The sequence below is a fragment of the Pteropus alecto genome, unplaced genomic scaffold (assembly GCF_000325575.1).
Source record: "Pteropus alecto unplaced genomic scaffold, ASM32557v1 scaffold117, whole genome shotgun sequence".
NCBI classification, from domain to species: Eukaryota; Metazoa; Chordata; class Mammalia; order Chiroptera; family Pteropodidae; genus Pteropus; species Pteropus alecto.
This window is the reverse complement of record NW_006440642.1, coordinates 2,082,762-2,099,729: the sequence shown is the minus strand read 5'-3', so window position 1 is coordinate 2,099,729 and position 16,968 is coordinate 2,082,762. Positions and strand designations below refer to the sequence as shown.

At 38.5% G+C, this 16,968-nt stretch overlaps 2 protein-coding genes across 6 annotated transcripts in view; one reads left to right on the top strand and one right to left on the bottom strand.

Moving 5' to 3' along the window:
* The window catches only part of PTCD3 (pentatricopeptide repeat domain 3), a 28,489-nt gene extending 19,987 nt beyond the window's left edge, over window positions 1-8,502 (bottom strand). For 2 of the 3 annotated variants that reach the window (XM_015593865.1, XM_015593866.1), the window contains exons 1-4: window positions 8,345-8,502; window positions 6,012-6,082; window positions 5,866-5,902; window positions 2,110-2,155 (exon numbers count right to left, since the gene is read on the bottom strand). In XM_015593865.1, coding sequence (XP_015449351.1) covers window positions 2,110-2,155; window positions 5,866-5,902; window positions 6,012-6,082; window positions 8,345-8,487 — 297 coding nt within the window. In that variant the 5' untranslated portion in view covers window positions 8,488-8,502. The remainder of the gene's footprint in view (window positions 1-2,109; window positions 2,156-5,865; window positions 5,903-6,011; window positions 6,083-8,344) is intronic. The other variant, XM_015593867.1, reaches the window with a different exon arrangement.
* A 248-nt stretch (window positions 8,503-8,750) lies between these two features.
* Window positions 8,751-16,968, top strand: part of POLR1A (RNA polymerase I subunit A) — an 87,342-nt gene continuing 79,124 nt past the window's right edge. For 2 of the 3 annotated variants that reach the window (XM_025050890.1, XM_025050888.1), the window contains exon 1: window positions 8,752-8,952. In XM_025050890.1, the coding sequence (XP_024906658.1) occupies window positions 8,876-8,952 (77 nt within the window). In that variant the 5' untranslated portion in view covers window positions 8,752-8,875. Of the gene's footprint in view, window positions 8,953-16,968 lie in introns of all 3 variants that reach the window. The other variant, XM_025050891.1, reaches the window with a different exon arrangement.

Genomic DNA, 16,968 nt, shown 5'->3' with positions numbered 1-16,968 from the left:
GAAAAGCCTCTTGGAAGCTTGCACCTGGTTTCCTCTGGGCTTTACCCCGAGTGCCTCTCTCTTTGCTGATGTTGCTTTGTGTCCTTTCACTGTAATAAAACATGGCTGTAGGACTATATGCTAAATCCCGAGTCCTCCTAGCAAATCACTGAACCTGGGAGTGGTCTTGGGAACTCCACATACATAAATTTTCAAGGAAGAAACAAAGAATTTACTAATGTGAAGTATGAGAGAAAGAAGAGTCAAAGATGTCTCCCCTGGCCTTTTGAGCCACGCTTCTCTTGCTCAGGCCCGCTTCCACTTCTGGAAGTATACTTTCCCTTCTAATAAAACTTTTCTTTACTACTGTAAAAGAAAAAAAAAAGTCTCCCAGGATTTTGGCTTGAGCAACTCTAAGAACGAAACTGCCATTAACAAAATGGCAAAGAAACGCGTGAGGTGGTTTGGAGGGAAAGGGATTTGGTTTCAGACATGTTAATTTAAGATCTTTATCATACATTCCAGTGGAAAGGTTTTCCATCTCTCCACATTGTTATTCTTTCTAAAATTTGTCTGAAACGTCACATCACTGCTTAAAATTCTTCAATGGACTTGGATAAAAATCACTAGGATAGCATTCATGATTTTGCTTCATCTCTCATTCTCTACCCCACAAATCTTTGATTCCCATCATACAAACTCCTCATTCCATTCCTTTGTGCCTATGCTCATGCTGCTGCCTCTGCCAGAAATGCTCTTTCCCATTACTGCAGCCTTGCTGCTCACCTCCCAAGCATCTATCTAACTTCACTCTTCTGGAAGTCCTTTTGCAGTCGGGCTTATGTACACTCTGCTCGGTGCTTCTTTAGTTTTCCTCTCTAGGAACCATGCAAGGACTGTCTTATTTCTACAACCATCAGCACAGTACCTGGTAAGCATCATAAGGGTATGATAAGTAGTACTGAATGAATAAATGACTATTCCTTAGATTTTAAGGACCTTAAGCTCAGACAATTGTACATACAATTCTACAATTTCTTCTGAGCCACTCTCATTAAAAAACTAAGAGTAATCTCAGAGGCCCATTTCCCTAATTTACATTTCAGGTTCCTATTTATGGATAAGTAAGCTGTTGAAAATCTCAATGTCCTGCTAGTGCAGAGATGTGATATTTAAAACGCTTCCTCGGAAACTGCTAAGGTGTATCAGTGCATATTTGGCCCAACATCCCATTAGGTTTAATATCTACAGTAGAAGAACAATTCTGGAAATCCATGATCATGGCCTCATGGAGGATCAGTATCCACATAATGTTGCAAAAGAAAGGACTTAATTATTTTAGACATTTCCCCCCAGTTGAAATTAAAGGTAGTTTCTAGCTAATGAAAAATACAATCGATAATAAAGTCCCATTTGTGAGGCATTTACCAAGTTTTCAGTTTCTCTATCACACTACAAGCTCTACTGTCAATTCAACCAATTAACAAATAAATCATTAAGATAGTTGTAGTAATAATAAAACAGCTAGCATTTACTGAGCATTCTTTTGTGCTAGGCACTGTTTACCCCTATACATGCATTAATTTACTTTCCATCAGACCTTGAGGTTTGGTGCTATAATTAATCCTCATCTTACAGATTAGGGAACAACAGCATCAAGATAAAATAACTGTGATAATGATCACAAAGCTAGTTGCTAGGCTATAAAACAAAACATTTGGCTCCAGGACCCACATTCTTAATCATTTCATTATTTCCAGCATGGCAGGTACTCTACTGCTCAGTTGGTCTACAGATCACTTGCATTATCGCATCACATCCAAACCATCTCCCAGGCACATGTATTTCAGCAAGTCCTTCAGAGGATTACATTTAAAGATCACTGGTATAACATAAAAACACTGAATTTGGAAACAAAAGACATGAAACTAAGTCAAGGCTTTAACATCCTAACAAGCCCTAAGTCAGAAAATTTAAAAGCTTTAGATTCTTCATGTGTCATATGAAGAGAATGGATTAATTTTTAAGAAACTTTCTAGATCTACAACAGTTTAAACGTGAATAATGAAGTATGAACATTAAATGTATTATTAGCTGGGTTAGAGACAGAAACCCAATATTCCTACTTACCCTGTTTACTGTGGATGCGAGTGCCTGCAGAACGGCCACTTTATCCCTAAGAATGAGAATCACAAGTTAACCCTCATCAGGGCTTTTCACACTCACACAATGAACGAGTGATTCTACTCAGAATGAACTGGCCGATAACGAAGTTCAGGTCTCAAGTAAAGCCAGTTCTTATATCTCAAGATCACTAGTATAACAAGAGAAAATTGTCTAGTTCTTTTGCCTAAAGGTAATTAGTACATGTTGCTACCATGCTTTGCCTACCCTAATACCATCATCCAGGCCTAGGGATTTCCACCCTCATTTCTATCATGAATCTTATTTTCTTCTGTCTAATTTCCTATGCATTCTTACTAAAGCTTTCCAGACTGCTCTTGTCTTTATTATCTAAATTGGTGGTTCTTAATTCAGTTATATATGAGAATAAACCACATGCTGTACTCTGGACCTACTGAATCAAAACCTCTACGTTCCATGGAGAACTGTCATATGCATTACTACTGAATTCCCAGATGATTCTCATGGACCCTCCTGGTTGAGAACGAACATCTCAACTCTATAATCTTTATAAGAATTTCAGGATACTTGTCCACTGAGCCTGTGGGTACAGATCTTTACTGAACTATTGGAAAAGGGGGTTTTGTTGAAATAAATGAAAGATAATTTGGTTTCAAACATTTTGACTCCTGTTAGAGTTTATGTGTTTCATTTCAAAAAGGGAAATGAAAATTTAATAAACCAAAAGTATTTTTCTAAACAAAATTTAACATATAAAACAACAGAAATCTTCTGAAAGACAAAAGTACAGGAAATTTTACATTACATCAAGGCTGAGTAATTCCTTGATGTATAACATCCATCGGGTTTTCTACCCATTTTTAAGTCACGTTTATGTAATTTCAGCAAGAGACAAAGACATTCTCTCATCTTTCAGCATTCTCTAACTAAATCTTAATTTGCACATTTAAGTCTTACCAAGTGAGCACATCTTCATAACATACTAAATTTATTTATGCCAGTGAAAAAATTGTGACATTCAGATTACTCACTACTTTTTTTAAAGTTATTTTAAAAACCAATCTCGAGAAATACATTATCCTTAAAAAATAAATTAGAACATTACAGGTTATGCTAAAGTGTATAGTGTCATCTTATGACCCTCTCCACTGTGAGTTTGTTTATATTTCTAGAACTTTTAAACATACCTATACTTTTTTATATACCTATCACCATAAAAAACACATACTGTCATTATGAGCTTACATAAGTTTGACTGCATTATCCGTGTTACTACATATAAACCTAATTAAATTCCTTTAAATGTTATATTGTATGATAACTATTTTTATTATCCACTTAGTTATCCATGGGCACTCAGGCCAGCTCAACTCATTATCTGCAGGTTCTAAAGAACTTTCCCATCCATATTCAAGTGTCCCTTCAGAACATCTAACCAGTAAGGTTAGACATTTTAAATTATAATTCTGCCAAGCTGCCTACCAAAGTATTGTTCCAATTGAGTGCCCTATCAGCAAATGTATTTGAGAAACCATTTCTCCAGACCTTCTCCTTGCCAATCTAGTAAATTTTAATATCCATTTCTTTGATGAGCCTGGTTACCTATGCATGGATCATAAGTGGGCCCCCTGCTCATCCTAAAACTATACAACTCAGATTAACTTCTTCAGAACACTGCCTTTATCACATCATATTCATATACAACAACATACAACGACTCTCCACAATTTGTTAGTTTTCTTTGGCACCTGAGTGATCTAGGAAATCACAGCCTCAAATCATGCTTCATCTCTAAAATGAGATAACGGTAACTTATGGTCCTTATGGCTCCTTCCAACTCTAAAAGCATAAATTCCTGAGCCTAGAATTCAGAGGCTATCAGAGAACATTCGTCACCCACTTTTTCTGCAAAGTGACAGACAGTAAATATTTTAAGCTTCATGGGCTATAGGGACTCTGTTGCAACAACTCAGTTCTCCCAGTGCAGTAACAAAGTAGCCACAGATGATGTTAACAAATGAGTGAGATTGTGTTCCAAAACATTTTAATTGACACTGAAATTTGAATTTTATGTAATTTTCACAAACCATAAAATAGTCTTTTGACTTTTTCACTAAAAAAAAATTTTTGAATGTAAAAACCATTCTTGGCTCATGGGCTATAAAAAAAACAGGCCTTAGTTTGCTGACCAATGTTCTGTATCAACTATTTTATTTCCCCTGTTCTAACAGAGCATCTTTCATAGGCCTGCCTGCTTGGCCTCCTCTCATCCACATGTCATAATCATGTCCCACTCTACCTTACTGTTCTCTCTATCTCTGGGTCTCATACTTTAGGGTTCAGAAGAATTACCTGCAGGAATATGCATTTTAAACAAAATTCCCAGGTGATCCTGATGCTTAAAAAATAATGTTACCCATTATAAGGTACAAGTAAATTTCTACATTTTTCAATATAACTCCCCTTGATTATTGCAATAGAAATACACTTGGTTTATATCATATCCTATGTTGCCTTTAATCATGTAAAATTTAGGTATACATGTAATATGAATATAATGTGAACATAAGGTATGAAGGACAAAATATACATGGGGCCTGACTAGATTATAAGCCATCTGAACATGCCTTCCAAAAGCTCCTTTTTTTTGTATTCTCTGTAGTAAGTACCTGGGATAGAGGCTGGAAAAGTGCTCTGAACTTGAATGGCATTCAAGAAAATGATTCATTCATGAATATGTTTATTCCTACTCTTATCTTGTTTCTGATTCCCAGGCCAGAGAAGGCACAAATGAACCTGAATATAGTATTTAGTAATTAAAAATCAGAAGTGGAGTACAGAACAGTACATCTCACAAATCAATTTTACTAAATATATACATATAATTTGCATTTTAAAATGTCATGCCCCAGAACTCTGAAATAATAGCTATCATCTATTGAGCTCTAACAATGTGGAGGCTTAACCCTCTGAGGTAGGTACTATTATCATCTACATTTCACTATGGCACAGAGGTTAAATAACTTGCCTCTGCGTGTGATTGCTAGTAATTTTGTATCCTTTCTGAATGTTCAATTTATCTCATCCACCTTTTGGCAATAACCATTAATATTTTTGTAATTTAAGAAAGCTTTTTAAAAAAATTAACCTTGGTCTTTAGGTCATACTCAGGAAAGATATGGCTTTTTGAAGGGCTTTTAAATGCATTCAATAATATTAGTACATAAGAACATTTGTAAAAAAAAAGTTTAGTTCTTACCAAAGCTTACAACATTTGTATTCAACAAATGTTGAATGAATAAGGCAATATGTTCAAAGATCTATCCAGTGAGTTAAAAAAGATAAATTTTGCAGTCTACATCATTTATTTTATTTTACTTCATTAAAGACCATAAAGATAATACTTCTGTCTGATCTCCCAACCAAATGAGATCTACCGTAAGAAAAATAAACTATTCTAAAGATGATGCTCATGATTAATCACTATTATGTAAATATTAACGCAAACTTAATTCAAAAGGCCTTTTAACTCTTTTAAGTAAATCTTATTCCCCATTTGTTCACTACTCCCCACCTTCCTCTTTTATATTCTTTTAAACTCCCAAGATTTTTCTCCCTCAGCTGTTCCCTCCCTAAGAAAGCTCTTCATTGTTTTTCATGTTACTGGATCGTTATTTAACAATGTTTTGTTCATAATAAGTACTCAACCGCTTGATGAATGAACACTGAGTGAATACTCACCAAGTTTTCCTTTTTGGAATGACCACTTCTTCAGTCCCTTAATGTGAAAATTAAAACAAAGTAGATCAATTTCCCAATACTAATATTACAAAAAAGTACAATGTGTTAATATAAAAATTGAATTATTTCAATATATTTTTATGTACCTTTTACATCAGCTCCTTCAAACTTTGGGAGGGCTGCACTTCCACAAAAAAATCTGCAAAAAATAAAAGCTCTAAAGCTAAAACCATTAATTAAGTTCCTACTTCATCTCCATGTATGTGCATTCTGAGCCCAAATTTTCCAATTATCATGGATCCAACTAACTGAATAATTCACGTCTATGTACACTGAGAAGACATGGCCTCAATAGCAACTTCAAAACAATTACAAAACAGATATAAAATATGAACACATATTTCATATTTCAAAGAAATTTAATCAGATGATCTCATTAAATGAAATCGGGGAAAAAAGGAAAATATTAATAGCACTTGAACAACTGAACAGTTGATTTTAAATATAGGAAATTTTAACTTTGGGAATCTAAAACTAAGTTTACGAGGGACAATTTAATAAGCTGATCATATATGGATAATGTCCTAATAAGACTTTCCCACTTAAAGCAATCATGACAAATTATGAAACTAAGGTCACCACGGCCTTTCAATCCACTTTGTTCAACAATCAGGAATGTACCAAATATGTACATCCTAATTTAAACTTGGAACTGCTGATTTTTTAAAATCTAAAATACAGAATCACTGATCCACGACTAACTTTTAAAATTTTCTGGTCACACTAAGAAATACAGTCAACATACCACACAGGTAATGTGCACTATTACTTTGTGTATTCTCTTTTTAAATGGTACTATTCAAAAAATTGTCAAAATATGATTAGGAAATTACTTCCTCTACTGGTATCTGGTCTCAGGCATCTTTTTAAAGCAATACCCTTCTGCTAGGGATCAACTTCAGAAAGAACTCAAATCTTTCAAATCATGCTGTTTCTTATGACATCAGGACACACAAGACCACTGCTATCTTTGATAAGGAGAAAATTCTAAGATGTCCGAAATTAAATTACAGCAATCCAGATAGCAGGAAGAGACAAAAAGGGGTTAATCTGTCACTGCTCACTCTCCTTAGTTGGAATTATTAAATTACCTCCCAAGTAGTGGCTATATCCAAAATTATCTAAAAAGAGAGAACAGCTGGATGCTGTTGACCCAGGAGCCTCCGCTTCTTGTTTATACACGAGCTTTATGGATTCTACTGTGGACTCTGCTGTGTCTATCCCAGAACTGGCCCCATTTCAGCCTCTTTGTCTACAGCTAATACAAATTCTTTCAGAACAGCTTACATCTTTCTCCCTACTAAGTGATGTATAAAAACGCTTGCAAAACCAAGGGAAAACCAACATGTTGTATTTCCTACCCAGCCATGCTGCTGCTGGTTTTGACTCCATGCCGAAGATCGATTTTTTTTTTTTGCTAGCAATAACCTAATAAACTTTCTTTTAAAAAGACTTTCAGCCGTGAGAGTTAAAATTTTTTGTTCAACATCTCATGGGTGAATGCTGAGACAGACACGATGTTGTCTAACGAAAGAAATGGGTAGAAAAATGTCGACACTGGGCACTATCAAGAAAACGACTGTGAACAGCAGCATTGCGGCTTCTGCAGTACCAGGTGGAACGTTTTCTTTCTTGAGAGCTGAGGGAGGGTATTACATATAAAATGTATACTGTAAGTTACACATCTCACTTATTCCTCACAATTTTTCGGATGGCTCTTACTAGTTCCGGTCTACAAATGAGAAAACTTACCTATCATCCCACTATGGAAATGGCAAACATTGAATCTAAGATTAGGTCTTTCCCAACTTTTCATTACAAATTACTGCCTTGTATTTTCACAACGCCACTATATATACTAAGTGGGGGGGAAAAAAAACGATCTATGTTTCAAGCTTTAACAATAAGAGCAATCCAAGGGGCTTGTTCAGATCTTTTAGACTGTTCTGTTTCTATAAACACATGGACAATTTCTTTGGCCAAATACCCCACAACATCCAGCACACATGGCGCTCATAAGCTACCTTTAGTTTGGGAAAATCTTAACAGTTTTCCCCTTTCCTCCCGTTGAGTGAAAATGAGTGAGAACCAAGAGTTAAAAAAAAAAAAAACTGGGGATGGAAGGCTAGTAGCCACACTAACGAGAATGCTTGCTCCACGAGGGCAGGCTCCTAGCCTTGCCAATAGTTCTAACTCCTGGGGAGGCCAGGCAACCAATAAATATATCCCTAATAAACGCGTTTTCTTCCCTTTTTCAAGGACGCGGGATCCGCACGCCGGGTTGCTGGAGCACGCGGCTGCGAGAGCGCATGCGCATTCTACTGCATCATCTTAGTTCCGCAGCTGTCAATGAAAAGGGGGTACACGGGGCTAGGTTTACATCTGGGTCTTCCTCGTAGCTTCCCCAGGCCTCTCTTACCTGCACCTATGCGCTCGTCCCCATGGACCTGCCCACCGGCCCGTCAGCGGCGAGCAAAGCCTGCAGCGGACACTCAGCCAGCGACCTGACGATGCCACCGCCATCTTTGGCTTTTTCCCATTGCATTTTGGGAAAACCTTCATGATCACCCAGTGGAGGGTGGAAGGTGGGCGGGGATAGGTCGGCTATTGGCTGAGATGGAGTAAGTTGAAAACAATCATAAAATAGGTTACGAGCTCATGGTTTGAAAGACTTTGTTATGGAATTTAAGTGCTCAATACGCCTCACTCGCTTCTAAGAAAATTTCCAAAACGATTAATGTCATATATCTTCGGTTTTCAAAACGAGGGCTAGTGATCGCTCCCCAAAGCGGAAGTGATCTCATCCACGTCAACCTCCTCCAGTGAGCGTTTGTCGCGCGCAAGCGCAGTTAAAGTCACATGGTGGCTGCGGACTTACGGCGGTGTTAAGGATTTACTGGTGGTACTTGTAACTTCTCTCTGGGCGTCAGACTCAAAATTGACCAGGAGGATGTTAGGCTCAAAGAACATGCCCTGGCGGCGGCTTCAGGGCATTTCCTTCGGGATGTATTCGGCTGAGGAGCTCAAGTAAGGAGTTGGTGGGAAGCGTGCTGAGAGCTTGTCTCCTGAGGTCGGCGCCGTAAACTACTGTTCCCAAAAGGTCTTGCGCTCAGTTTATCCTTTGAGTCCATGGTTGTTGGACGCATGGCCTTCTGGGACACGTAGTTCCGGGAACGTCGGGCTGGCGTGCATTACTTAGAACCCGGTGGGACGGCGAAAGAGTTTTCGCTGGCGTGCAGGGGGTTTCGTTTTGCAGTGTTATCATCCGCCATTCTTCTAGTTAATTAACCAGCGTTTGTAAAGTTACTGTAATGCCTCTTGACTAACGCGGTTAATCAAGCACATAATTAGTCTCTTGTCTATAAAATGATTTTCCTTCAAGACTCGGTTCAGGCGACAACTTCTCTTTGCTCGGGCTCCCTGTATTTCTCTGCCGAGTTACTAAATCAAGGGGTCTCTCTTAAGTCTTCATTTGATCACTGTTGCATTTGACAGTCTTGGCTACACCCTTGAAACTTTCCTCTTCTAGGACCTTATTGTCTTAAGGTTCTTCTGTTTCTGTGACAAGTACTTATTCATTTCTCTCTTAGTCGATCTGTTTATCAACCCACAAATATTTATTGATCATCCAGTTTTTGTCAGGTTGTATGCTAGGAGTTAGAGACACATTGATGAACAAGGTTTTCTTGCATTCATGGAATATATTCGAATGTGTTTCAGGCTCCTTAACTGATCCCTCTTTTCTTTAAATCTTGGTGTTCCTCAAGGTTCTGTTCTTTCTTGTCTTAAATGTCATCCTTAAACAATTTCACCACTTTCATGATTGATATTCTCCAATTTACTATTCTCCAATTTCTAGCCCAAATTTCTTTTTCTGATTTTCAGAGTCATTTATTCAACTGTTTTCTGGACATCTCTGCTTAAATCGCACACAGAGACCTTAAACTCATATACCAAAAACTGTACATGCACAGCCTTGGAGGAGGAATTTGCCCCTACAAAATGGTACCTGGTCTACTGCAGGAGGGTACCTAGTCTAGTGCAAAATGGTCACTGTTTTGTGACTGGGAAATACTTCTAGACCTGTCTCTCCTGACATCTAATTATGTGTTGAGCTCTTACCGTGTGTCACCTACATACCTATTTGTTCTGTACCATCCTTTTCAGCACTGCTGCTACTACCTTAGTTTACAACCCTATCTCTTGTTTGAATTGTCTTTTTTTTCCACCTTACACCTGTCCAGTTCATCCTCCACATTGCTGTCACAATTATTCTTCCAAAGTGTAAATGCGATCATGCTACTGTAACCCTTAAAATTCTCCAGAGGCTCTGCATTTTCCTCAAGTAAAGGATACCTTCTTAACTTAGCCTACAAGTTTTCCCACAATCAGGCCAATGCAGATTTTAGCTATAACAGTATCCTTTCTCTATCCCTACTAAACCACTTGCACATTCCAGAATCTGCCATCAGGATCTAGCATCTGGACCTTTCTTCAGACTATTTTCTCTGCCTGCAGTATCCTCTTCTACTTCTCTCTGTCTCTGTCCACTCACACTCAGTGGACACCTGGAGGGCATCTCTGCTACTCTTGAGGCTCAGCTCAATCTCCTCCATTTTCTGAGGTCTTTCCACACCTAGAACAGTTTTTTACCATCGTGATTCAGTCACTTTTTGTGCTTGTTTATATTTCTGTTTCCCTCCACTAGCCTTTGAGCTTCCTATATGTCTCATTTCTTTCTTTTATCCTCAATGCTGGTTGAGTGAATGCATGAATAAACTCCTGAGCCTCAACTCTGGTAACACTGGGAATAGTATGCTCGCCTAGAAATTCCCATTATATCATTGCCAGTCATAGATAACAATTTCATCCAAAAGCACGTGTTTGAGTTTGCTTGAATTTAAAAACAAATGATAATTGTGGAGTTTTCAAATAGGAAACTGCATGAGCAAATTTATACCAATTACTCATTGTAGACCTGTGTCTGTCTAGGGTTGATAAATTTCAATAATTATGCTACGTTTTATTGTGCTAAGTTCTAATAGCTTCCCATTTCACTCAAAGTAAAAGCAAAGTCCTTAAAATGGCCTGAAAGGGCCATTCTGGCCCCTGGTACTTCTCTGAACTCACCTCTGTTCCAGCCACCCTGGCCTCCTTGCTGTTCCCAGAGCACCACAGACACATACCCACCTCAGGATCTTTGCACTCCCTCCTTTTTCCTATTGTAAAGCCTCTCTGCCCCGGTGACTGCATAACTTGCTCCATCATCTTTTTCAGGCCTTTGCTCAAGTGTAGTATATCCTTCTTACTATGGGCTTCCCTCACCACTGGCCCACCCTATCATCCTTTCTCTTTACTGCTTTACTTTTCTCCACTTTCTGCCATCTAACAGACTTACCTATTTCGGTTTTTGTCTGCCTGCCTTCCTCCAATAGAATGTAAGGCTCATGAGTATAGGGATTCTTGTCTGTTTTCCCAGCAAAAGTGTGTGTAGCACATAGTATGCACTCAATAAATACTTGTTGAGTGTATGCATGGGTGGACAGGGGACCTATCTGTTTAGCACTTGGCACTTTCAGTCCTACTACAACCATTTGTGATAGTATCTCCAGTTACAGGAGAGGAAATTCAGGTCCAGAGAATAAAGTGATTCCCTAGGAAGCAGCAAAGATCATCCTGAAGCCCAAGTCTGTTAGTCTCAAGTTCTGTTCTCTTCAGCGGAATCCTTACTGGTTGCACCTCCTCTCCATCCCATTCCTGCCATGGTTAGAGGAACTTTCTCCTCTTCCCCAGCAAGAGAGAGGAACTTTGTTCCACAAACTATATTTTATGCTCGTTATCTTCTAGCCATCATAATGGAGCCGCTGCATTGACCAATTCTTAGGTGAAAAAGTTTGTCCAAGGTTATGCAGCTCAAGAGGGCAAGTGGGCTCCAGGTTTGTGGTAAGAGACCACACTCACTGCGTAGAGTTAAAGTACTCATGTGATTAGCTAGCTTACAACAAAGTGACTGTGTAGACAAGAGCCACATTAGCAGGTCTCCATGTAGTCTCCATTGGCCCTCAGAGTGACACTGGTCATGCAAAGCAGGATCTTATGGATCTGTTTCTCTGATCTGTCATTTTACACTCAGTTTGTAAGTCACCATTCAGGAAGCACTTAACATTGTCTTCCAGCTTCATGAAAGAGAGAGCAGGAGAGTGGAGTCAGTGCCAGGAATTCTTGAACAGTGAGTCTACTGCTAGCTTCCTAATATTCTGGAAAACTCATTTTCCTGTTCTCTTTCTTAGTTGGGAGCAGATACAGAGCTCACATTTTTTTTTATCCCCAAAACGTGTTTTTTCTAAGAGAGCTGCTCCTTCCTTACCAGACCCCCAATTGTGAAGAGTGCTGTATTGCAGTAGGGAGGGCAGCAAGAATAACAACAGCCTGTCTTATGTCAAGGAAGTTGTTAATTTGGGCATGTATATATGGGAGACTGTCTACACCCTGGTTATCTGCTGAGAACCAAGGTCTGCCTCACCACAGAGAAAGGCTGAGGCTGAGGACAAAAATATATAGTTTTGGATGAGAGCTTTTGTGTTGCCTCAGGACATAATTCTTCTTCCAGTTAGAAGAGATCTGTGCTGGTCCCACCTGCCCACTCTTTTTCATCATTGTAGGTTCCAGTCAAGGGAAGTTTAATACTAACTTAAAGAGCATGATAGAAAGAGGATCTAGTGGTGAATGACTTTGTGTTTGCCTTATGCAGTAAATGTTTTCTTTATAGTTCCAGTTAAGTCGTGGAGCTCAGTGTAAAACAAATAAGGAAATGTAGGTGAATATCTACCTCTGAAGGAGGACTTAGCCTAAAGGTAATGAAAGAAAGCACCATGGAAAAGATCTGTGAATGTCCCATTAAAATTTTTTTAATTATGCAAGCAATACCATCAAGAAAGTGAAAAGACAAAAATGAGAGAAAATTTTTACAAATTCATATCTGAGAAAGGACTTGTATACAGAATATATAAAGCTTTCTTACAACTCAATGATAAAAAGGCAAATAACCCAATTAAAAAATGGGTAAAGATTTTGAAGAGACATTTTTCCAAAGAAGATATACAAATGAGTCAATAGGCACTAGAAGAGATGCTTAACATCATTAGTCATCAGGAAAGGCAAATCAAAACCAAAGTGAGGTACGACATCTACATCACACCCACAAGGATGGTTAGAAGCAAAAGTCATGGTGAGAATGTGGAGAAATTAGAGCCCTCATACACTGCTAGTGGTGCACCTGCTTTGGAGAATTGTTTGGCAGTTCCTCAAAAAGTTAAGCATAAAGTGACTGATGCAGGACAGGGCAAATTCCCCCGAGTGGGCCTGCACCAAGGGAGAGGGTTCTTTGAGCGCAAGAAATAATTCAAACGTGTGCCAAAAGTAGAGTGAAAAGGAAAGTTTCTTAGAGAAGGGGTAAAGTTCCATAGACAGAGCGTGGTCTCCACTCAGAGACAGAGAGTGAGAGGATCTGAGAGAGACTCAGAAAGCGTGGTCTCCACTCAGAGACAGAGAGTGAGAGGACCTGAGAGAGACTCAGAAAGACAGAGACAGTGAGAGGGACAGAGTGAAGACACTGAGGAAAAGACACTAAGAAGGACTGAGAGAAAAAGACACTGAGAGGGACCCCTAGTATTTGGGGAATTGAGTTTATATATCATTCTTAGTTTCTGTGAATTATAGTTTAAAGACTTTGTTTACCCATTTTCCTTTGACGGTATGGACATAGTATGTAAGGGTAAGAATGTGTAGTGTGAAAGGCCTGTTGACAGTTCTCATCCTTTGATCCATAGGTTCCCCATGGTTTTAGACATAGGGAATGAATGATTTTAGTTTGTGCAGGGCACAACTTAAAGACTGTTTCCTCTTCACGGCGTAGGGAAATGGTTTGTTAGCAATTCCAGCAGAAATCTGCCTTTGTTCTACAGGTTTCCTAGGGATCTGGCTGTAGGGCTGATCAGCATATTGCAGTCTGAATAGCTTGATTTAACACTAGTTTTCTTGCCGCCTCCCTGCATTATGACCGTGTGACCCAGCACTTCTACTCCTGTTTGTATCCAAGGGAAATGAAACAAATACATCCACACACAACTTGTACAGTGTTCCTATAAGCATTATTCATAATAGCCAAAGTATAGAACTAACCTAAATGTGCATCAACTGATGAATGGATAAATAAAATATGGTATGCCCATATAATAGTAGCAGACTATTACTTGGCAATAAAAAGGAAATTTAGAATCGTACTACAGCATGGATGAGCCTTAAAAAAGTAAAAGAAGCCAGTTCTAAGAGACTATATATTTTATGATTCCATTTATGTGAAATGTCCAGAACAGGCAAATCTCGAGAGATAAAAAGTAGATTAGTCATTGCCTAGGACTGGTGAGGGCGGTAGAGAGGATAGAGAGTGACTGCTAATAGATACAAGATTTCTTTTCCTGGGTATGAAAATGTTCTAAACTTAGGTTGTGGTGATGGTTGCACTCTGGATATACTAAAAAACACTGAGTGTACACTCAAATGGATGCATTATATGGTGTATCTCAACAAAGCTGTTAAAGAATTTATAAACTTTCACATATGAAAAATGACAAAAGGCAAATTATAAACTAGGAAAAATATTCGCCACCACTATAGGGAAAGCTAATGTCCTCATGTGGAAGGAGCTCATGCTGAACAATAATGAAAAAATTAAGATTTTAATTGAAAAAATAAGTAAAGGACCAAAACAGCTTTTTAAAAAAAGAAATACTGTAATAAAAGGTTAATTAATATGACAATGGATTAGCATTTTTCCTCCCTTAAATTTGGAAAGATTTTTAAGTGCTGAAACTCAGAGCTGGCGAAGGCAATCTACTGTTAGCCTGCCTTTTCTGGAATGCAAGGTGTCAGGATATATCAAGAGCTTCAAAACTGTTTACACCCTTTGATTTATGGATTCCATTTCACTGAGGAAATAATTATGTTTTTGGAAATAGAAGTTTGAATTATTCTATGAAAAAATCTTTACATTGGTATCATAAGCTTACTTATGATAGTTTGGTTAAATGAGTTATATTAATTGCCATGTAATGAAAGATTTTGCAGCTCTTAAGAATTGTTTTTCCAAAGAATTTTTAGTGATGTAAAAACCCTCATTGTGTACTAATAGTACATAGAAAGACTATTTTAAAAGGAGTTAAAATACTTAACTCCTTTTACCACTCTTGCTTGTCCTGTATGCGAAATCAAAATGGACAAATGCAGTGCTAGAACTACCAAATGATCCCAGTTAATTTTTTAAAAAAATGTACCCAGAGAGAAATAGTCTGTGAATTTTCTCTAGGTTGTGAGATTTGGAACGTTTCTTTGTCCATATCTTTATTTTGTAAATCAGAAAAAAAAAGACTAAAAGCAAATAGCATGAATGTAATTTTGGTAAAAGTAGTTAGGTATTCTGTAGGAGCCCCCTTTAAACAAAACAAAGTACTATGATGAAATCTTTAATAAATATTTAGGTTATATTTAGGTTATAAATCTTTAGGTTATATTTCTCAAAGGTTCGCATGTTTGTTTAATGTTCCTCAATTTACTATTCCTTCATGCAGGGATTATTGGATCACTTCCTCTTTGTCGAACTGTGTGGGCTTTAGAGTTAGTCTGGTCCACATTTTCCTTGATCATGCCCCTACCCCCACTTTCCCCTGCCCCATTCTCCCATTCTGGCTGTCACCTGGGTTAAATCACCTAACTGCTCTGAGCTTGTTTCCTCTCTTGGAAAATGCATGTAGTGATGCCCATTAAAGTCAAGACCGGATGCTGCTTGTAAAGCACTTGGTGTATAGTAGTTACTTAACTCCTTTTAAAATAGTCTTTCTATGTACTATTAGTACAAAATTTGCACTAAATCTGTTTTTTAAAGTTTTTACCACTGTTGCTTGTCCTGTAAGTGGCCTGAAATGACCTCTGAAAATGGCTTGCTAGTCACTTGACCCAGAAAACCCCACAAAATCATGCAAATTAAGAGAGAGGTTCAAATTTTCATGTTCACTTTAAGAATACTTTTGAAACTGCTCAGGCCATCATGAGTATAAGTATCTGAAAAGCCACCAAGTACCTGAGGGATGTCACTTTACAAAAGCAATGTGTGCCATTCCGTTGTTACAATGGTAGAGTCGCATGGTGTGCCCAGGCCAAACAGTGGGGCCGGACACAGGGTTGGTGGCCCAAAAAGAGTGCTGAACTTTTGCTGCACATGCTTAAAAATACAGAGTAATGCTGAACTTAAGGGTTTAGGTGCAGATTGTCTGGTCATTAAGCACATCCATACGAACAGAGCTCCCCAAGATGCGGAGCAGAAGGTATGGAGCTCAGGGGCGGATTAATGCCTACGTGAGCTCCCCTTGCCGCACCAAGATGATCGTCACTGAAAAAGAGCAGATTGTTCCTAAACCAGAAGAGAAGATTACACAGAAGAAAAAGACATCCCAGAAGAAACTAGAGAAACAAAAACTTATGACCTGGGAGTAAATTCAGCATCAAATAAATGCTAATAAAAGTAAAAAAAAAAAAAAAAAAAAAAAATGATTTCACCACTCTTATTCATTCAGCACATTTTTTTTTAGCAACTATCATGTGCAGGCTCCTTGCTAAGTGCTGAGCTGCACTAGTGAGCAAGGCAGACACAGATTCTGCTTTCCGGAGCTGTCAGCGTGTCTGAGGAAACACATTATTGAAGCATCACTCTGATGCAGGATAGGGCGAATCCCTCCCTAGTCGGGGCTTAAGTCCTGTACTGAGAGAGGGAGGGTCCTTGGCTCTGTGCAGGAAAGAATTCAAGGGCAAGCCGGAGTGAGAGGCAAAGAAAAGTTTGTTAGAAAAGGAATAATGCTTGGTAGACAGAGTGTGGTCTCCTCTCAGAGTCAGAATGAGACTCCGAGTGCTTGAGGAATAGATTTAAGTCTGTTTTCCTTTCCGGGTATGCGTCTGCAGCTTTAAAGGCGTGGGAAATAGTTATTAGGAATC